Source organism: Tauraco erythrolophus, chromosome 7 (assembly GCF_009769465.1).
Source record: "Tauraco erythrolophus isolate bTauEry1 chromosome 7, bTauEry1.pri, whole genome shotgun sequence".
Lineage (NCBI taxonomy): Eukaryota > Metazoa > Chordata > Aves > Musophagiformes > Musophagidae > Tauraco > Tauraco erythrolophus.
The window spans coordinates 8,731,076-8,754,236 of NC_141471.1; the positions used below are offsets into that span (position 1 = coordinate 8,731,076).

The window sequence follows — 23,161 nt, forward strand, 5'->3', positions numbered from 1 at the left end:
TGTGAAAAACAAGATTAAGGTTTCTGAAGGGCCTTACCAACAGTTAAGAGGTGGATACATTATATCCCATTCACAAAAACCTGCAGCGATACTTTAAGAGATTAATAGAGTTTTATTAGTGTGCCTATTAAGGCACGTACACAAGATAATGATTTTGCATGACAAATTGTGGGCCAGATTCTCAGCTGCTGCAAACAATATCTGTTATAAGGTCATTAGAGTTAGATCTTTTTACATCTGATGAATATATTTTTGTGTGAATTTTCATTATACAGGACTAAATTCTCAAACTGAAATCTCAGTGTAGCACAAAGGCAGCACAGCTTGAACTGTGGAACTGAGGTCAATGTCTCCATTCAGTTATCTTTGCAAAATATGTATACATGAAAAAATATAGAGATCTTGGTAGGATTTCCATTTTCAATTATTTCCTAAAAATATCAGTCCATTACATTTCATGGAGTTATTCCTTATTTATATAACTGAAAGTGAGAGATCTTTCAACTTCTTTGCTTTCAAGCAGTTTACAGGAACATTTCTTTTTAGCACTTTTCATGTAGGATCCATCTAACTTCAGATATCTGCTGTGGGTGCGTTTACAGCACAGACAATTCCCTTTCATTCCTGTTATGACTGATGTGGGTCAGGTCAGTGGAAACATCAGTTCTGGCAGAAATGCAGACTTCTGGATGAAAGTAATCATCCCCTCAGACTTTGGTCATGCAACTAGAGTAGAGCTGTTGTGGTTTGATGGAGAATCACTTGAATCCACTAATAGGAGACTTCCTTTTCCACAGCTCCTCAGGCTGCTTAGCTAGAGCTTGGACTTGCCTCACTTTCTCAGGGTATTACTTTATTGCTCATAAAATGTCATACTCTAGTATCTTTTTAATTAGCGGGAAATCCTATTTAATCATATACACATACAACACATAGATGGAATAGCTACTTGAAAGAGGTTATATCCAGGAGCCCTGCTTATCCTGTGGTTGATCAAGCAGGTAGAGCAGCAGCAGCCCACCACAGTGGACAATTGTTTGTCTTATGATGTCTGCTGCCCAAGGGCTTCTGCCAAGAGTTCCCATCTCTGTTTGTCCTAAAAAACCACGGTTGGAGTCGATGTCAGTGACCAGACAGTGACATGCAGTACCTATTGCTGTTGGGTTTGTTCTTTTCCATCTACATTCTATAAAAGCACTGGGAGCTCAGGTCTTGCTGTATACTCGGTGATTGCCTATAAAAGTGTGTGTTTGTAGCAGTAACTGGTGTATGATTTTATGTTAGACACATATGCGTCTTCGAATGTAGCTAAACATAAATTATTTTACTGTGATCAAGCCTGTAATAATTTTTAAAAATGTATTTTCTCAGTTATCCACAGGACAAATGCATGGGCAAATGTGTATGGCTTGAAACTAATTTCTATTTTGACACTTAGAGACTAACCTCCACCGTACCTACTTCACTCTATCTCTTTTATTAACTTGCTTTGTGATCTTCAGTTGTAAACTTCACAGAGTTTAGAGACAGAGACATGACTGTGGCTCAGCTTAAAGTCTCTAAAATTGATAGCAAGGTTTGTAGGATATTTACTTAAGCAACCGATGCTTATAAAGTACTCTGTGATACTAAATGAAAAACAATGGAAAGGGAAAATACATATTTAAAAAAAAAAAAAAAAGAACAAACCAAGAAAAACCTGACATTGCTCATTTGATCCCAAAGGTCAAGAGTTGGAAGTTTTCTACTCAGTGCTTCAGAGGCAGCATATAATTGTTTCAAAGGATTTTTTGCTGTCCTGCAGACTATGCTTAAAAGCAGTGCTATCTGGCACAGACTGAAGTGAGAGAGAAAGTATGCTCTAATAAAAGGTAACCTCTCTTTCAAGAGGACAATGTAATGCTTACTGTCAGGAGGCAACATTTATTGCAATCACTCAGTCCCAGAAGGCTAGTTACCTTATTTTTCATCTAATTTTATATGCTCATGATTGAATTACTGTAGCAGGATCTAAGGAAACATGATACTTTGCAGACTGCTGTTAGATTATCTCTCTAGACACTGTCGAAAAAGCAATATCTGCTGGAGCAAGGTCACTCATACTGTCATTTTCATCATAAAATATGGGCTTACACTTCTATCTCCTCTCATAAACCAGCACAAGCACTGCGACCAATTTCCTTTAAGGTAAACAGAAGGAAGATCCGAATGGAAGGATTTTGCTACTTTAGACACTAATTTAATTGAGGATGGGGTTTTCTCATCTGGAATGGGTTGTAAAATTCAATTGCATATAGAAAAGGGTAAGAAATTACAAGTTTGGGCTGTGGAAAGCAATTTATTCCTCTTTCTTTAGTGGGGCTTAGGCATGCATGGTAAAAGGCTGAATTACACTGAGGCAGTAAAGTACTAAAGCCCATTTTTAGGTGATAGCTCCTTCTTCTCTGAAGGTTGAAGCCTTATCAACGACTACCACTGTAGTCAGCTGTGCAGTGTTTTAGTATTTCCATTTTAAATATATGCACCTTGTCTTCAGTGATTCCTTCCCTCACCCCCCAGTGTAACCTGCCAGCACTATTAAAACTTGAGTCCTAATGAAGTTGTTCATGGGGGAAGAAAGGACATGCAACCATTTCTGTTGCAGGCCATCTTGTACTCTGACACTCCAAATAGCAGTTTTAGTTGCAGCATCTTCACTCATAAAAAATCTGTGAAGTCACTGAGACTTTTATTCAAACACACTGAAGTGGCAAAGATTTTCTGGATCCTGGAGTTCAAGTCCCTGCTATTGCAGACAGCGGCATCATAGCACCCTTTCCATTAGTTGGTCAGTCTCTATCAAATGACCTCAGCCAAAAGCTGATCTTGGCCAGCTCAATGCACTTGGGGCGGTGTAAGGTTCCCCACCTTAGGGGAAGGTGCTAATGCTTTCTAGGGTTAATGCTTTCTAGCTTTGAGGCAAGAGGAATAGTGAGGAAGACCTCTGGCACAGGACATGTTACTGCAGTTAAAGCCATTTAATACATGACGAAAATGATAGGGGGAGGGGGAGTGTTCATGGAATGCCCACCAGCCTGCTAATTAAAGTTCTTCATAATCGTGCATTATCAGGAAGGGATGAATCAGTTTTAGAGATGACACAAAGAAAATTGGTAGTTACACAGAGGGGAGAGGACTGTAATGAGGGCTAAGAGAAAACTATTGTCTCATACTTGGCATGGTTGCTGGTGATAGAAAAGTGCCTTTGCTTCTGTACTGTGTATCTCTTCACTTATTGAGTGATTTGGGGAAAAGTAGCTTTCACTTTGAAAAGAAACAACAGTGTAACTTAGAAGAGGGAACACTATCTTCTTCTATAGGTCTCAAGTCCTTCCTTCTTTTCAAAAAAAAAAGTCAAGATTGTTTTGATTCAAAATGCCATAAAATCACTATAGTTTATCCTGGCTTTTTGAAGATTATCTCTGCTGCAACCTATGTTTGTAGCTGACTGGTAGTCTTTACTGTCTGTGTTTTGCAGGTCAAAAGACTTTAAAGCTATCTCTCTTTGGACAAAGAAAAATAGACTCTTCTAAGAAATATGTTAAAGTATTATCACCTGATTTGGATGTCCTCTCTAGCACTGTGGTTATCAGTATCTTAGCCTAGATACTGTAGATCAGTAATCACAGGTAACAGGAATGAAATAATTTCTACCTTTCCTAGCAGGCAATTTTGTAGCTGTAGAGCAAAATGATATGTTGTAACTGAGCTGTGCTTGATAAAATACCTAAAGAACCAATAGGAAAGGAATTTATCTGGGTATACATCTGCTTTTCCCCAGGTATGCCCTCTGAGCCAGCAGCCACGATGACAACAGCTCTGTAACAATGCTCCTGGCCCTGCAGTGCTGAAGGATGCCTAAAGGCCTGGGAAATCATTAAAAATAAGATTTATAGCTCTTAGGTCCTGCCAGATAAAATCCTGATTCAGTCTCATAAACAGAGAACAAGTGGTGCAAAAGCACAGAGTAGGAAAATGTTGCAGTTTAAGGACTTTCTCTGAGAGTGATTGATACTAATGAAGAAGAGATGCAACCAAATTAGCAATAATCTGAGACAAGTTCCTCACACCATTATACACATAATTCTTTGTGTATTTATGAGTTTTAAAGACAAGTCCTGAGAGTTTATTCTTTATAGAGACAGCATGCAGCTAGAAACTTCTCAGCTCCTTAAACAGTTTCTTGAGAATCTAATTATCTTCTTTCCTCCCTCTTGGTGGAACATGGAAACACCATCTGGCTATGGGAACACTTAGCAGCATTACTTGTTGTTTCCACTTAGTAGGTTTATTCTCAGCATTAGAAAGTCCCTTTATTACTCTACGTTTCTTTTGTTTTCCAGATTTTTGTTGGAGTCAGCGAAGACTTTCACTACCAAATTTCATCAAATCAGTTGGCTCTGCTTTGTGGCAGGTTGTCCTGACCTCGCTTTTAATCACATTTTACCACTGCAGAGTCCAGAGCACAATTTAATAAGGTTCAGCCAATCCAGTATGGAGCGGTCTAAAACCACATTTTGGAATAATTTTGCAAATCTAGATTTTTTTGTCCTCTGATGTGGCCACAGCACAAGCTCCTGCCCACACAGATGATACAAATCTGAAACTTATCGTTATGATTCTGGAGGGTACCATATACCCAGAAATTGTTAGTGTAAAGGAGCCTAAGTTACAAAAGACATTAAGTGAAATCATTAATTTATAATGAGTGCTGCTTTAGGAGAATGCATCAGCTCAGCATTTATGCTTGTCAGGACCAGGATTCAAAACAGGGCTCACATCCTTGATCAGCACAATCTTTCTCAACCCGGTTAGCAATTGCTAACTGGCACCTCTCCTTCTTTCTTCTAACAACGTAGCAAGGGCTTTGGATTAAAACCCACTAACCAGCACTCCAGTGCAAAAGAGCTTTTAAAGGAGGCTGGAGGTGGTCAGAAAAGTGGGAAAACTGGGTGATTAATGCTGCCTCATGTGCTGCATAGCCCAATGCTGTGCAGCATGAGATAAGCTCAGCCGACAGCCGGGTGGGTGGGAAGATCCTTTGAAACGCCAGCATCCAGCACCATTACCTTTGGCATAGTTCAGTTTAAGGATTTAAAAAACATAATTTTTTTTTAATGTGAATAAACATAAAATTCTGGGCATTGTTTCTAGTATTGTGGCTATACTTATATGCCATTGCTGCACAAGGCTTTGTCTTTTTTGAGGATATATACTTTGGAAAATCTCCTAGTATTTTATTCTCTCATGGGATTACCAGCTGATTTAGCTAGGCTAAGAAAAGCTAAATTAAAACCAATAAAGTGCTTGGATTTGTTGATGAATTTCACTATAACAAAATAGCATTTTATTTTCCCCATCTTATGAATTCAATCATTTTCATTTGCACTTTTTATCATGTTAAGTTTGGGGAACTTTTTTCCCTGAAAATCCCATGAAATCCTAGAGGTAAGAGTTTTAATCAACAAATATCCTCACAAAAATACACTCGTTCTAGCATATTACTCATGATAAATTTTTTGCCTGTAATATTCATCACAAAAAAAAACAGGGACTTCTACTGCTATGGACTTACTTTCTGAATAAAAATGTCTGAATCCTTTCTACCTCAGTAAAGAAGATCATGACATTTGTCTTTCACCATGAGTGAATTAAACCACATTTTCTTTCAGTTTCTCCATTAATATGAGGGATCCGTGGGATCATCACAGTTATATTATTTGCAGTAGTTTGTACATCTATGTCATGTTGAACAGAAAGAGCTTAATGTGATGTAATATCTCAGGATAATTCTATATTGAGATTTATCAGGATACAGGGAAGAGGGAGTAGAAGTTTTATTGTTGTTAAAATAAATACTGCGCTAAGCATTTAGTTCGAGTTATGGAAAGACGTGTGAAGCCCTTTGCAACCTTTCCCCAGATGATCATTTTCATGCTTTTACCAAGTGGGGAGCAGAGGTATAGTGAGAATTAGTGGTTTGCCTATGGCTACATCTTGAGTCAAGTATCATGACCCTCATTTCCTTCCTCATATTGCAAGACAGCGCTCCAAGGAAAAGTACCATTGGCTACGGGAACAGGCCAGAACTGTGTCTAGCTCTGTAGCCTGTCTCCATCAGTTGATGGTGCATAATTACCCTCTTCAGGATTTTTGCAATAATGTACCCATCAGGGACATGTCTGCCCAGCTCCTGAAATAAGAGGTTGGTTCATGCCTTCAGGCAGGAGAATAATGAACCTCTTTCTACATCTTTCTCCATTCCATCATTTAATCAGACCTTTTAACCTGTGCCATTTGGGCCAGACCTACCATCCTTGGAAAGCAATGGAAAACCTCAAGACAAGGATTTTTTTATATTAACTATGTACAAGTAGATGCCAGGAGCAGTAAATTGATGTAAGATGTTTACCATTCATAAAGCAATGTTTTGTCCATAAAACCTAACTATGTTGCTCATGTATTGCCTTACATATCACAGAAATCTTGCACATCACAGTCTCATCAATAGCATTCCTGGAACCAGATTGTTCTTAGCAGTCATTATGCTCAGGCAAACGTCAGTGCAAGCAATAATGAAAGTACACAGCTTAGCTCCTCCCTGGATATCATAGAATCGTCTGGTTGGAAGAGACCTTCAAGATCATCGAGTCCAACCATTCACCCTGCCCTGTCAGGGTCCCTAAATCGTGTTGCTCAACACCAAATCCACACGGTTTTTAAACACCTCCAGGGATGGGGACTCCACCACCACTTCCCTGGGCAGCCTGTTCCAATACTTCACAACCCTCTCTGTAAAGAAATTTTTCCTGATATCTAACCTAAATTTCCCCTGGTGCAACTTGGGGCCATTCCCTCTCGTCCTGTCATTCATAACGTGGGAGAAGAGACCAACCCTCATCTCCCTACAACTTCCTTTCAGGTAATTGTAGAGAGCGATAAGGTCCCCCCTGAGCCTCCTCTTCTCCAGACTAAACAGTCCCAGCTCCCTGGGACTGTTTACAGATTTGACTGTTTACAGACTATAAAACAATTCAATATTTAGGCAAATATATCTGCAAAAAGTAGGTGGATGGCTTTCTTTTTTCCCTATCTATAACAAAATAATAATGTTATTTGTGTAGTACTGCTGGATTCTCTAAATCCTGAGTTGAATGTGGACTCCTATGATACATATACTTACAAACAGGTGGTTTTTATAACAGTTGTTTGAATTTGTTAGCCCATATCTAGAGATAGAGAGTTCAAAGATATGTTTGGTAATAGTGGTCCAAAAAGTCCTACCTGGCTGCAAAATACTAGTCAGGACACATGAATCTGATTTTTTTTCTCTGTCAAAAGCTCCTTTAGAGAACCGAAGCAGGTCTTGTAATTCCAGCTTCCTAGAGGTGAAAATAAAATCCACTACTGACTGCAGTGCTCAGATGTGCAATGACAATACGGAGCATAGAGGCTCCTAGATGGATAAATTACCAGAGTGGTTTTGAAAGATTCAGTGAATCTTCAATCTATTCACTGCAGAGAAACCTTCCTAGCAGAAACCCAGCTGTTAGCATGCAGTAGAGCACTCCCGTAACAAAACCAGCGTGTAAAATGATTAAATCACACCAGAGTGAAGAGCTAACAAGGCATGGTTGCACATGTTTGCTGTTAGCTCACAGCACCCCGTGATGTTTCGTCTCAATAGCAATTCAATAACTCGTCTGTAATTACATCGCAGGCCTTAATAAGTGCGGGGCCAGTCCTCCCAGGTGCTCAATGCTCCTAACTCCCACCAGCTGCAGTGACAGCTGGAGGTACCCAGAGCAGCTGAGGAGCCCATCGGCATGTTGCGGGGCAAGACTCCAGCAAGACCAGCTTCCCATGCCACCATAGCATCACTCAGTACCTTTAGAGATAGGCGATGATCTCTTGAATGAGGGATTGGGTTTTGAGTTATAGCAGCAGTAAAGCAGTTATGAAAAATATAATAACCCATTTTGGCTTAAAGTGCACCGTTATCATAGAATCAATAGAACAGGATCATTTAAGTTGGTAGAGATCTTGAAGATCATCGACTCCGACTGTTAAACTAATACTGCCAAGTCCACCACTAAACCATGTACCGTGTGCCACACCTACATGCCTTTTATATACCTCCAGGGATGGTGACTCAGCCACTTCCCCGGGCAGCCTGTTTCGATGCTTGACAACCATTCTAGTCAAGAAATTTTTCCTAATATCCAATCTAAACCTCCCGTCGTGCAACTTGAGGCTGTTTCTCCTTGTCCTGTCACTTGTTACTTGGGAGAAAAGACCGACACCTACCTTGCTACAACTTTCTTTCGGGTAGTTGTATTAATATGTTTTCATAGCACCATAAGTGTGCTATAAAAAAGACCCAGTGCAGCTGCGAGAGGGAATATCATCCTGTGGATTTTTCAATTTGGAGGGTCCTTAGATGTGTACGTGTGTACAATTTGATCCTTGTGTGTGATATGGAAATATTGATCTTCTAAGAAGGATTTGAACAACGAAAAAAGTGTTTGCTTGTCAAATAATACAGGAAGAGTGTTTCATCAGTGGTGTTTTCTGTCAGTAACGCTCAGGTTAAAATGGTGGAAACTCTTTTTCTTGTTTTTGAGAGATGAAGAAGCTGAAGTTCATATTTAACCTCTCCAGGTAACCACTTCATGTGGCTTGGGCATCTCTGCCAGATTGCTGGGGAAAGCTTGCTGCTGTGGGTACAAGCATCTCATTCCAGGGCCTAAAACGAACATTAAATGCACAGAAGGGAAACACCTACATTCAATCCCCATTTAAACTTAGATACATAGAAAGTCTGCTGCCTGGCAATATTTCTGATGTATGTGGGTTTAGTGTCAACTAATAATATCATAAGACTACCAATCATGGTAATGGCAAAGATCTTAGAGAGTCTCCAAAGCACTTAATGAAATTCAAGTAAATGCCTTGTAAATACAGCTGGTCCTGCTAAGAGGGCCAGAGCTTGGCAATTCAGGTGACCTTTGGTGAGGATCATAATAAATTATGTCGTTGAGGTAGTCTGAAGAGAATTTATTAGTTGCAGAAATAACTACTAGCACTGGAAAGGAGTTTTATAACCAAGTCAAGAACCTGTGGATAGAGAAGCGCATTTGGTTTAAACAAATGTGAAAGATTGCTTCCCAGATTTTGGTTGCCTTCCCAGGAAGCACAGGACGAGGTGGTTTCTCCCTGCTGTCCTGACTGATCACACCTCTTTGTGCCCCACTTCACCTTACTGTGAAACGCAATAACCTGCTATAAAGCACCTTATCGTATTTTTCATCAGTACATCTTGAAGGACAACAACACTGTATGTCCACAAGGACTGGAAGACAAAGTCAGTGCTGCTCTTGAAAGAGGCAGCTCCATCCTCTGTCCACCTTGGGGGCTTTTTCACCAGTCTGCTACCTGTGCCACAAATAGGCTTAATCTGAGCTGAGTCCAGGAACCGAATTTAGTGAAAATTGGATATAATATTATTTTTCTGCTAAGATCAGATCTAGAAGCTGTTCTGCTGTTTTGTTGGATGGTTGTACAAACATTTCTGATCATGCAAGGGAGTGAGAAACCCTGGAATGGGACCAAGTGGCCAAGGTGGGGAGGGAAGTGGACGATACTAGTTTACATTTTTTAGGGAACCACAGAGCCAAGATTTGAGGGTATTTTATGTGCCATCCAATGACTGCAGCTTGTTACTACTGCACCTCAGAGTAGATTAGTATCTGTATTCCCTATTATTTCCAATTAAATTATGGTTTTCATCTGCTAGCCCAGAGTTACACTATTTTCCAGCACATCAGGTGTTATGACATGCACTACTGCTTACTGCCTTATGTGCGGCTCATGGAGGTTCAGATTTTCTGAACTATCTGAGCTGTCCTTGGCCTGGATCTGGGGTCTACAGCAAGATGGTAGAAAGTCAGTGTCTGACACTCTGTGCTATGGGGGTCTGAACATGGTGGTGTCTTTCTGGGTAGAGCAAGACAGGCAATCCCCAAGAGCATGCTATCCTTGTGCAAGTACACAAGCCAGGCATCCTAGCCAAAATATCTGGCTGACAAAAGCCAAGATGTGTGAAAAACATAGAGGTAACGCCGAAGTACAGTTCAATGTCCTGAAACGTGACAATGGCCTCCAGGAACCAGGCGTGACCCTACAGTGTGGGTGCAGGTTCCCACCCAGCCTGATGCTAAATGAGCACAGCAACCGTGCCCGTGCCTGGAAGGCAATCCCGGTGGTTGCTCACATATTAGGTCACTGGGTGACTGTTATCTGTTGTGACCAGAATGGTTTCCCATACAAGGATGATTACGACAACGCTTGTTTTTTTTGTGTATCCAGTAGCAGGAGGCTGTAATTAGTGCTTCCAGGCAAACTGTGACCTTTCGGAACGTTTCCTGAGGCTTATGAAGCTTAAATTAGTTTCTGTGGTTTGAAAGCATGCATAGGCTTAATCTCTGAATCCTATTTATATTATAATTACTATATAATTCACATTTGCATTCACTTGACTCCCTTTCTTACTTAACAGCCGAGGTTGGCTCTTGCGTCTCAACTCCTTTGTGTGCAGTTCACGGGTCAGAAATCCCGGGGGTAAAGGCAGGATGGGGAGAGCTCCCACTCACTCCCTCACATGCTCCTACTACTTCAAAATAGCAGACTGATATGAAAAACCCCTTTTGCACAAACAGGAGGTATCACAAGAGCTTTTTCTCCAGGAAAAGATAGGATGTTATCAGTGGTTTGGATTCTGAAAGAGAACTTCTTTTCCATTGGCTGTTAACAATGTAGTTATTAATGTAGTCTGAAATTAATTAAAATGGTGGGTTTTGTGGATGTTCCAGACGCATTTTGTCTTCCTTTAAGCCAATCATTTATGTTATAATATATTTCACTGTATTGTTCCACATCTTTAATGCAGTGTAAAGGACCCATAAATACTCAGTGATGTAGAACAAGTGGAAAAAAAAATATGCATGAGTATTTATTAATTAAATGAATAGAAAACATCTGTAATTTTCAGTGTATGGGAAAAAAAAAAAAAAGATTGTGAAATGAAAGGGAAATTCCTATCCCCTTTAAAATTACCTCATTCTGCAAAGCACTACGTGTTCCTTGCTATTACATGCTTTGATCCTGTTTTCGTTTTGATTCTTGCAAGTAGATATCAGCTGTCTGGCATTGCCCAGAGGAAGGTGATCTATCATCTGCTTGCAGCCAGGCTTCTTGTCATTTGGTCATTCCGTACATATAAAATTTTATCTGAACTCCGCTCGTAGGAGATAAATGACCATGACAACAGGCTTCCTCCGATGCTTCCAATAATGAAGCTTCACAAATCAGGCAGTGGGCTCCTGCATGTTGAGACTAGGGTGCATGTGTGTTATTTCCAGCTATATGAGCGACCTTGGTTGAACTCATTATTCTGCAGTGGATAGTACAGATGTTACCATCCTGCAAGATTTAAAGCTTCCTCCAAGGAAAACTGCTTCTTTCACCTTGTTTGCCAGCTGGACCAGCTGTAAGGTTTATTGCTGGCTTTTGTTTTCTGTTTGCATGATACTTATTTAGTCTCTTATTAATGCAGTCAGTACATTAAAGATATATTAAAACCTGAGAACTCATGAGAGGAAAACAGCTTAATAACCAGACAATGTGAAGCAATGTTCTTTATGGTTGTTTTTTTAAAAAAAAAAATAATATCCAGCATCAGTTATTACTTAACTAGCTAGGATATCGTTATTTTGTTGTAAGAGAATTTTACTTATGGAAAAGAACAAATTAAGGTTATCTAAATCAATTTTTACTAGGCTTTTAATGGACTAAACACAAAATGTGCAGTGGGGTTTTATTCTGTCAGTGTTAATGAGTTGTAAATGGCACTGAGAAGAGAGTATTTTCTTTCATGCTGCGATTACAAGGAAATATCCTTTTCCTTTGAATATTTCAGCAGTATGTTTAGTAGAGGAGCTGGGAGGAGTAGCAGGGACTGAAATGTTCTTCCTTCCTTTCCACAGTTCTACCAGGACATGGCTACACAGTCTCTCCATCATGACAGCACTGCTGTTTATGATACTTTTAAATCATGGAATGACAAAATCATAGGAGAATTCAAGTTGGCAGGAACCTCAGGTCTCTAGTGCAACCTCCTGCTTCAAGCAGTGTCAGAGAAGAGATCAGACCAGGTTGCTCAAGGCTGTGTCTAGTCTTGTCTTCGAAGCCTTTAAGGATGGAGAGTGCACAACCTTCCTGGGCGTTCTGACCTATCCAGAGCCTTTCCAGAATAGGCAGGGAATACAGAGAATGTCAGGCATGTTCCTCCACAGATGGTATGTCTCTTAGGATTAGCATGTACTAATCCAATAAGAAACTTATATTTTAAGAATAGAGACAAATGTTAAACTTTTGTGTTTATCTCTTTTTCAAAGCTTGCAGAAAACCTGGATTAAAATTGAACTGAAAGAGGTTAAATTAATGAGGGATTCAATTAGAAATAGCCAGAAATAGAACAGAAATTGGCAAAAGAGAGAGTTGGGTATGGGGATTTCTCTGTTCAGATTCATTCTTCCAACGATAGATCTGAACCAGTATCCTAGAAGAAAATACCTTTGTCTTTTGGGAAGTGAGTGATCTCCAAGTGAGCTGGAGTGGTTTCCTCCTACCTCTAGTACGTATGTTTCCAGATACACAATCATGTTGCTCTTTCAGGTTCAGGAACTCTGCAAGCAAATTCTCCTAACCTACCTCCTTTTTACAGCTGGTTTTATCACTATAATGGATGAATGTAACTGCAATGTTTCTTGAAGGTCGTAGGTTTTCCATGTTTCCCTTTGGAACCATCCACAAGCATTAGTGCATTATGGCTTTTGAAAACCTTAGCCAAAGCCTCATGAAAGGAAGGAAATGCTTTCACTCAGCCCACTCGATGTGATACCTCATTGGATGATGTTAATTAAGAAGGAGAGGATGGGGATTAGTGAAAGAATTATAAGGGAAGGTTAAGTACCAGCTAAATGAAAGAAGGCAGTAGATTATGATGAAGAGAAATATAAGGCTAATTGGAGATCAGCAGTGGGGTTCATTAGGAGCTGGTCTTGGGAATGGCCTTTCTTAGATTGTTCCCTGGCAGCCTGGGAACCCAAAGCTGGACGCAGCTAATGGAATTTGTTAAGGCTGATAAGCATCATCAGAAGGCAGAGAGATATACTGGAGAAGCTGGCTGTCTTGCAGGGCTGGAGTGAGGGAAATGAACAGTACAAAGAGCAAAATTAAGCACATGGTGACTCAGGGCAAGAATTTGTCTTGTATACTTGAAGCTCAAGAGTTAGAAATGCCTCAGAAGAGCAGACAGGTGCCTGGACATGCAGTGCTGACCACTGGATGTCTGCAAACTACCTATCAGCTGTGGTCATGGGAAAGGTAAATGCTCTTTTAGCATGGGTCAGGCAAACAGTTTTCCGTAGAAGTGGGCAAGTAGCAGTTTCACTGCATAAGGAGTCTATTCACTGTAAGACATTTTCTACATCGAGGGTAGAGTGCTGGTCACTTCTGTTCAGGAAGGAGGAACTGAATGTAAAATACTCTTGCATTAGTGAAGAAGAGGAAAAGAAACATTGTCTTACAAAAGGGACCTAAAATAGTCTAGTTTATCCTACTGGACTGTCCTGTTTTCAGCTGGGACAGAGTTAGCTCTTCTTTTTAACACAAGACTGCTCTGACTATAATGGGAATACTCATGATGAGCAGAAAACAGCTTGTTGGAACAAACTCAAAAAAGGTGTAGATTGGAGTGACAGCCAGTGTAGCTTCAAGTTAGAAAGCAACTCCTACCAGAAGAGCAAGACACCAGTAGGAATTACATCAGTGAGAAGAGAGTTGTATCTAGAGGGCATTTGTCAATACTTTTATAATAAACAATTACCTGAAGAAGCAAGGGAGTGTCTTTTCAGACCTGGAGGTCCCATGTCCTTCTGTGTTTCAGTGACCGTAGGACAGCCAGTGAGATGGAGCCAGTTAGTGTCAGTCCAGCTTCCCACACCACTGTTGCCAGGAGCCTTTCAAAATTCTGTGGAATGGACTGAGGACCTGATCGTGCTTGTTCACTCGAGTAACATTTCAAAGATTTCATCAGACCTATTTTGCCTAGTATAATTAAGGACAAATCTCTTGCTCGTTTGCCCTCTAGACACTGCTAACTGAAGCCGCCTCAGAATAATCAGATTTATTTCTGCTCTACATAAAGTAAGCATGAAATTTATTACTAGTATGTGACGGGACAAGAACAAGCAGTACCATGGGTGTGGTTTGTGCACTCCTGCCTGTTGCCCGAGAACAAGACAGTATTGATTATTTTACAAGACAAGTTACATTTGAGGAAGTAAAGATTAGATTAAAAAATTAAATGCCTTGGGGATCATGAATAGCAGCACAAATCTGTTTGATGTTTGTGTCAACAAGGTTGCCAAAGCAAACAGCACGAACATCTGTCTGTAGCACAGACTGGAAAATACTGTAAACGGGAAATTATTTTAATTGCAAGCAGTGGTTCACAGAACTCCCCATGTCTTTATTTATTAGGCTGATAATATCACCCCAACATATGAACTTTATGCAGCACATATAAATAATTCATGGATTAGCAAATAAAGAGATCTGGAATCTGTACACAGAGATGGCTGTTGCCAATTATCTCACTTGTGCAGAGCCAGACCTCTCAGCTCCCATTGCTTGCAGCTGCTCTTTTAAATCATTCATCAGCGCTTAAGAGATATGCTGGTGGCGCTGGCAGAGAGTATTTGAATTTTCATTGTTTACACACTGTGAATTTAGCTTCTGGTCTGAAATTATCTGCCACATTGGAGCCTTTGAGAATATGGATGAGAAGAATAAGACAATTACTCTTTTTTTTAATCTTTTTTTAACACTTACAAAACTTTGATCACCTTTTTTGCAATCTTATTTTGTATTCTTTTTATAATCATTAAATTTGTTTTACAAGTCATTACTGATATAATTCCCTGTGCTGTTTAGATCATGAAAACATCAGGAATACTGTGGAATATTCTCTTAAAAGTATTATGAAACAAAAGTCTGGTAAATATCTTGTTCAAAATTGTATGGTTTTCCATTTTGATTCTGGAAGACTATACCTTACCTATAAGGTAAGCTCCGAATATCTAGAGCTGCTTCTTTCTGATAGAGTTTAAGCAGAACTCTCTTGGAAATAATAATGAAAACTGCTTTAAAAAAATGATGACAAGCCACAGCCAATGCTTTTTCCTGTCAAATTACTGAGGCACTGAGTTTCTGTGCACTTTCAGATCACAACGGGTATAATTCCTTGATGATAGATTTGCTCATGTCGTTAGAGTGATATGACTTAATTTACTTCTAGCATGGATAATGATAGTAACATTTTTAAAGTCAAAGGCCTTATAATAAAGCCAGACTTTTAGCTCTATTCACTGAAAGTTTTGTTCCTGTAACTAGAGATTTATGCAGTGTTATTAACTATTCTTCTATCCAGGAATGTATAGATTACATCTATACCCACAGAAATTCTCACATCGATACTTTTGGTCCTTTTGCTTAAGCTATAAATAAAGCAGCAGCATTAAAACCATTGTAAAGTTACTAGAGTGAGCTGGTGCAGTGCTGGAGCCCAGGAGAGGGGAGCGGACCCTGCAAGCCAGGGGAAGCAGTTCCAGCTGATGGTGCTGCAGTGCACTCCATCCCGCTCCTTCCAGAGGGACACAGAGAGGGATAATGGGGTTACAGAGCCCGTATGGTGCCATCTGGCACCTTAAAAATTTAGGGGGAGGTGGCAGGGAGCAGCAGTCGAGCCAGGTCCCACAACTCGAGGTATATCACAGCCCTGCTGGAACCTACCTCTCTGCTGCCAGGGCTGGGGAAGAAATTCAACAGCATCATCATCCCCTGGTCATGCGGGAAGGTGGCCCACCTGTGATTTTGGGACCAGTCACCCAGGTCGTGCTGGGTCTCTCTTACCTTTTCACACTGAGGGCAGAGCAGCTCGGTATCTGCTTTGCTTTCTTAAATTGGAGAACTTTGTGGTTTATTCTGCAAGGAGCACAAGCAAATGCTTACATCCCACCTGCACCCGATGCTCGTGTGCACTCAGGACCTCTGTGAGCAAGAGGCAGAGCGTTTGCAAAGTTTCCAAGTGGGACAGGTAGACACAGGCGCTCATCAGCACTGATTAAAGAACAGAAGCAGCAGAATGTGCCAGGGCTCAGGAGTCCCAATCAAAGCCCGTTTGGAAGGGCTCTGGAGAGAGGAGACACGGAGCAGAGGATGTCCTCGCTCCACTTCTGTCAGCTCCCAGCAGTTCACTGAACAAATTAGGTTTCACTCTCAGATCCGCAAATGACAGTGGATGGCATTTACCAGATGGCATGTGTAATGGGACTGTCACATCGTTATAGGTTCAAAAATAAAGTATGGGAGGCAGCTAATGAATATACACTTCCTAATTTCAAGAATTTTGTTCTATCCCTGTCAGGCATTAGGCACTCGACTTGTGAGTGTGGAAAGACTTTTGATGTGTGAGTATTAAAAGATATAGTCTAGTGTGTAACTAGGCTGTTTTACTTTAAAAATTGGCATTGAAATAGGCAATCTACATCAGTCCTAAAAAAATGATTTTTGCTCTTGATGACTTTTAGCCTGCTCACAAGTGAACTACATTTCTAAATAGAGTGACATCATGGGGAATATTTAATATTGAGAGTAATCTTTCACACAAACCTGATGATTGTACTCTGCGGATTTCTATCTTTAGCATTTTTCCTCATTTGTTGAAAAATAAAAATTGCAAATCTCTGAAGTCTACTTTTTCAAGGATACTGATGCATATTTTAAAATATTTTTATTTGGTATTACCTCAAACTATCTTTCTATGGGACCTTAGTTTAAAATATTGATTTGGGGAGATGACAGTAAGGCAGTGAGAGTAAGGAAACACAATATATAATATATGGAATTTTCTAAATTACATACTGACTTTTTTCTTTATTTATTAGTTTCTCACAGTTTTTCAGTTGCAGCACAAAAAAAAAAAGGAAAAATAAATTAGAAAATAAAAAGGATTATATGCATTGTATTTCTCTCTTTATCCTTTTCTTTTTGTTAGGCATTTTTGTGTTAATTAAAGGACTGCTCTAGCTCCGATTGAAGTCATTTGGGAGGATTCCTTTTATTTTCAGTGATGATTTTATCATGCCCATGATGAATTGTTTATTAGGTTTGTTGCTTTTCCAGCAGACCGGTTTCTGGGACTACAGGGAAAAAGCAGGGCAGATTTATAAATAAATATGGTCAGCATATCAATGTATATTGGTAGTAAAAAGGTAAATTCAGCTAAATCCTGGTGAGTAAAACATGGGTTTCCTCTGTGTATTATACTCCCTTAGCTGCACTGTAAGAGAATGGTGCAAATAAAGGAAGTGGATTTTTAGTGAAGAAAATTCTCGATTACTGGGAAACAAAAGTCAGGCTGCCGTATCAGTCAGCTTAATTATAAATAAAACCTTTTTCTGCTTCTTCTCTGTATAGGTAAGGTCTACATTAAATACTTGTGGTTGTATGCAATGAGATCGGGTTTCTTGGCAGCACAGGGAAAACCATTGACACAATTATGCCACTCTAAAGTCTTGCTCTCAAGAACTTATTTCACTTACCAGACCAGTGTGGGTGGCTGACAGTAACCCATTTTTGCTGCCATTTGTGTGCACACTGTCAGTTACAGCATTTCAGGGGCTTTTTCACAGCCAGCTCTACACAAATCGATGGTGCACATGACTGGTGATCATGCAGGATTCGATTGTAGGTTGAAGGACTCAAGACATCTTAAAGGGATTGAGTCTCAGTGAATATCAAGCCTATTTAAGCTGTTTTAATTGTGAAGCTTAAAGAACATTGTGGCGTTTGCTATTCAATGTAGTTCAATGGCAGGATTCCTGTGCATGCCAGCAGTGTGCCACCAGACTGTTGGAGCTCGAGAATGTAGGACTCGTGGCTTCTAACAGCCTTTCCTCCACAAGTCATTTTTACAGACGGTTCCAAATTTTGCCATCCCCGCCGGTTACACATCCTCATCACATAGTAAGTTTAAACTGGAAATAGAATACATACAAAAGAGAAGTCCTACCATGGAGACTGATGAGGATGCACCTCAAATACTGTGTTCAGTTTTGGGCTCCTCACTACAAGAAAGACATTGAAGTGCTGGAGTGTGTTCAAAAAACGTCATTGAAGCTGGTGAAGGGTCTGGAGCACAAGTCTTTTGAGGAGCAGCTGAGGGAACTGAGATTGTTTAGCCTGGAGAAATGGAGGCTGAGGGGAGACCTTATCACTCCCTACAACTACCTGAAAGGAGGTTGTAGCAAGGTGCATGTTAGTCTCTTCTCCCAAGTAACAAGCGATAGGACAAGAGGAAATGGCCTGAAGTTGTGCCAGGGAGGTTTAGATTGGATATTAGGAAAAATTTCTTCACCAAAAGGGTTGCCAAATATTGGAAGAGGCTGCCCAGGGAAGTGGTTGAGTCACCATCCCTGGAGGTGTTTAAAAGACATGTAGATGTGATGCTTAGGGACATGGTTTAGTGGTGGACTTGGCAGTGTTAGGTTTATGGTTGGACTCGATGATCTTAAGGATCTTTTCCAAGCTAAATGATTCTACGAGTCTATGGTTCTCTGATCTATGATCTTTACCCACATGCAGTGTGGGAGCCCCCTGACCCTGCTGTTGAGATCTTTCCTGGAAGTATGTATGATCTTTCCCTAGACGCCCATGCTTGCTGCTGCTGCATCATATTACATTATAGGGAAAGGGGAGGAAAGTAAGATAACCACTGGCTCTGAGGTTAAAAATCAAACATTTCATCATTGCAGTGCTTCTCCTACCTTCCTGAGCAGTATTGTCAAACTCAGTGGAAAAGCTACGAACAGGTATGGTAGTAACATACGAGAGACTGTACTGAGTCATACTGAAGCTCATCTTGGCCCAGCGTCCTGTCTCCAAGAGCAGTCAACAGATGATAATTGAAAAACACAGAGAAAGAAGCTGACGACTACAAAATGAACCTAATCTCATGCACCATTCCATTTTTTCTATCAACCAGCCGCTTGGTGACTTTTTGAACAAGAAGTTGAATCCAGACCTCTGTGCTAAGAACTATGACGTCCTACTGCGTCCTGTGCTGACGACTGTAGCATCCTATGGCAATGAATTCTGTGATTTACTCACGTGCATTGCGTAGTAATGATAATCCTCTTTGTATAATACTGACTGATTTCAATACCCAAATGCTGCATTTTAAGACAGCATATGTGATCTTTGTTAGTGTGAGAGCCAAACTGGTGTTTAATTCATTTAAAAAGAGGAAAGAAAAAAAAAAAAAAACAAACCCCAATAAACAAAAATATTTGCAAAACAGCAACAGTTGTCCATAGCATACAAAATGTAAATGCTTTGTGCTCTGATGTTTGGGTGTCATTAGAATAATTTTAAAAGCAAGTGATTTAATTGTGTTTGTGCTAATTATAATGTTTACAAATTAGAGAAAGATGCATGTAGTGGTCCTTTGGGAAATGGCTTTGAAACTTCACATGTCTTCAAGTCTACAGTACTGTCATTTATTCATAGACTCTTTCTAATACCAGGGTGATTTGCCTTTTAGATTACTCTTGCATGGAAAGTGAGTCTCAGGAGTCTTCAGCTCTGTGGAATTCAAAACCAGGTTCACGTGCATCTGTGTGTGCTTCAACAGATATTTAACCGAGTTCTTTTCTTCTTCTTTTCAAGGTCCCCGGGTCCCGATGGTGACTGTTCACAACACAACCGATGCACAGAGTAAGAATGAGCTTGAGCCTTGCTATTCTTCAGAGAAATGTAGCCAGGCAGGATGCTGAGATGTAGCTGCTCTTTGGTAGACTTAGACTAGCAGGGAGACCAGGCTCTGCCTAAATTTGAGTGTTCCACAAGTCAGAGGGACTTGCAGAGCTGTCGTGCTGCCATCACAACAGCTTTTGATTTCAGATATGAAGACAGTGGTTTGGGTATGATGTTTGTTACCAACTTTCTTAAGAACTGCACAGTCCTGATCTCTCTCTCTCTCTTTTTGTTAGTCTTTCACAAATATTGATTTACATCCTACTCAAAAATAATAAATATTTAGCTTAATCTATGATTTTCAAAGAAACCCACTCTGATATGGTTTACCATATTGAAAGAGGTCACGCAGAGGAGTGAGTCCCACAGGTTGTACCTCTGCCTGGTTTCCAGATCTGTTCACAGGGGATTGTAGCTTTTATTGTTTGGTAAGGCTTTTTCATGCTAATGTTTCTCATCTACACCAGTGTATTGCTGGAATTATTCCAAATATAGGGTTTTTTTCCCTCACAGTCTTTGATACTAGCTGTAGCCATTGCCAGACTGGTTAGGAATCCCTGTAGAGCCCAGAGAGCCATGAGGTTTCTGGGGTTTGTCCTTCTCACCTGTAGCAACACAAATTATTCAGAAAGATCCGTTTTTTACCCCAAGTCAGCGTGGCAGGAAGCCTCAGACAAACAGCCTTTCTCTGTCCCTTCTCTGCAGGGGTCTTAAACCAAGGTGCCCCCTTTTCTCTTTCATGAGTCTCAGGTGACTTCATAGCAGGGTGTGGGACTGAGTCTTCTGGGAAACCAAGATTTATCTGCTCCTGTCACTTTGATGGTAGACCCTTATCTTTCATTTTAATGTAGAGTTTAACCTAGCCTTAACCTGCGGTTAGGGACTTCAGGCATTGCTAGGATCCAAATAATAAGCAACACCTTTCTTCTTTCTGCTCCATACATGGCCAGTTTGTCAGGTGTCAGTTTAGCTGAACTGGATTTACAGCAACTCACTGCGATTGTCTCTGCAAAAGAGCAGAGCCAACCAGGGAATTTGGCTCCCAAACTATAGGTTTTCTGTGAAACGCTGAGCTGCTTCATTTCTCACTGAAGGTGGTAAGTGTCAAAGGAAAAAAATCCTGTGGCACTAGGACAAGTAAGAAAAAAGCACAGGATCCATCTTGCTTTATACAGTTTCTGTGTGTTCCCGGGTTTATTCCCTGTTTTCTCAATTTATGTTGACAATATGTGTTTCAAGCCCTTACCCCAGCTAGAAAACTTTTACTTGTAAGTAGGATGGGTGGAATGCAATCCCAAATCCTGACTGAATTTTTTTTAATCAAATTTAAAATCAAATTTGCGGTATATTTTATCCTTTGCTGTTAAAATAGAAATACTCAGCAGTGTTCCATCTATTGTCAACAGACAGTGTCAGTACCATTACGAAAATGTATTTTACATTTAACTCTAATTTATCCTCTCATCCTTTTCAATTAATTTTTTCCAACTAAAATGTTCCTTTGCAGAGAAAAACAGGCATAAAATTTAGCAGCATCCTTAAACAAGTTAGGTTAAAGCAATATACTGCCATGAGACTGTCCTGTAAGGGCAGCAAGAGAGATCTTTGCTGCTGAAGCAAAGCAGCACAACATGCCCTGGACCATGGCTTAGACCATTTGGCATCATGTTGTTTACGGGGTGACCGTGAGATAAATACTTCATTTCCTTCTGACTCAATTTCCCACTGGTCTATAATTTCTGAATAAAAATGCCTTGATGGAGCTGACTGATTTTGCTGTCCAGAGGAGAGCTCTCATATATTTTTTTATGTTCATGTTCATGTTATTGCTTCTGGCAATAGTGGGCTAAGGGCAAAGCTCCATGTGCCAGTCTGGTCCTTGGTGAAACTACTTCTGCTATAAATACACAAAAGTTGGCACTTGTAGCTATTCTGGTCTACAAAAATTGCTTTTTTTTTTTTTTTTAAGTAATACTGAAAGCAAATTGCAAGCTCCTAGCGTTTCAGTCTTTCTGCGCCAGTGACCACTCATCTCTCAGTCTGTGCACAAGGGTGTCTCAGCTCTTCTTCTCAGCAGAGATCTGGGCTTGGCAGTGCCCTACTGAGCAGCCCTGGTGATGCCCACAGGTTCTTCAGCCCACAGAGGATGTTGCCACAGGGCCAGGAGACTTTCTTAGCTCTGACCTGCAGCTCTGAAGTCACTTTCTTTTTTTCTCCCTTAAACACAGTACCTTAATTTTGCCATAGATGTGGCGGTGGCTGACTCGCTATAGCAGCATGTACAGGATAGTGCTCTTACGAGTTCTGTTATAGACTCCTGTATAGTTTTTTAAAATACTTGTAGGTGAATAAAATGAGGGATACTATAAAACAGAAAAAAAAAACATAAAACACACTGAGACTAGTTTTATTTTCATTGATATATATGTGTTGCATTTATTACATAGACAACTCGATATAGTCGTGCACAGAACACATCTCCTACTGAAATTCATTATTTTCTGCATATGATTAGCATTTCCCCTCGTTCTCTTTTTTTCCCCTCATTCTTTTGGTTTTGAATAAAGGGCAACTGACAGTTGCATGTTACTGAATTTACTTATTTAATATGAGCCCATTACTCTATAAAGGGAGTTTTCCTCTGTGTTCTGCAATAATCTGATAACAGTGAGTTGCACTGAATATTATAGCGTGCTTACATTTAATTAAGCAATGACCATTTGTACTCCACAGACTCTAGCTCCCTGTGGTCCTGAAGCAGAAAAGAAAGTCCTTTAGGAGATATGCCAATCTTTTTTATTTCCTCCACAGTCTTCCTGGCTTTCCGTGAATGCAATTATATGAACAAATAAAACGGCTTGGCTAAATTCCCCTACGTGGCAAGCCCCTTTCTGCTGATAAAGCTACTTGTGTGTGCCATAATTAAATGAGAATCTTAATATTTAACTAAACGTAATAGGCTGTTGCTTTGGCACTTTGGTGGGGGTCGTGCTTTCAATAGAGATGAGCCAGGCTTTTCAGAAGCAAGGTGAATAGTCAGTGAATCAATATACTATTGCTGAAAGATCAGTGAAGTGTATTAACTGAGAAGGGCATGGTTTTGAGTTGTGCCTGCCTGTTCAGCAGAGATGGGCAATGGGAGCATGACAACCAGGTACCGTAAGTATTACTTGAAGAGCTGGGG

General features: G+C 40.2%; 1 protein-coding gene across 1 annotated transcript in view; it reads left to right on the top strand.

The window, feature by feature from the left end:
- DPP6 (dipeptidyl peptidase like 6) overlaps window positions 1–23,161 on the top strand; it is a 430,344-nt gene that overhangs the window by 394,403 nt on the left and 12,780 nt on the right. Inside the window, exon 17 of the mRNA XM_086614246.1 lies at window positions 19,891–19,938. Coding sequence (XP_086470372.1) covers window positions 19,891–19,938 — 48 coding nt within the window. The remainder of the gene's footprint in view (window positions 1–19,890; window positions 19,939–23,161) is intronic.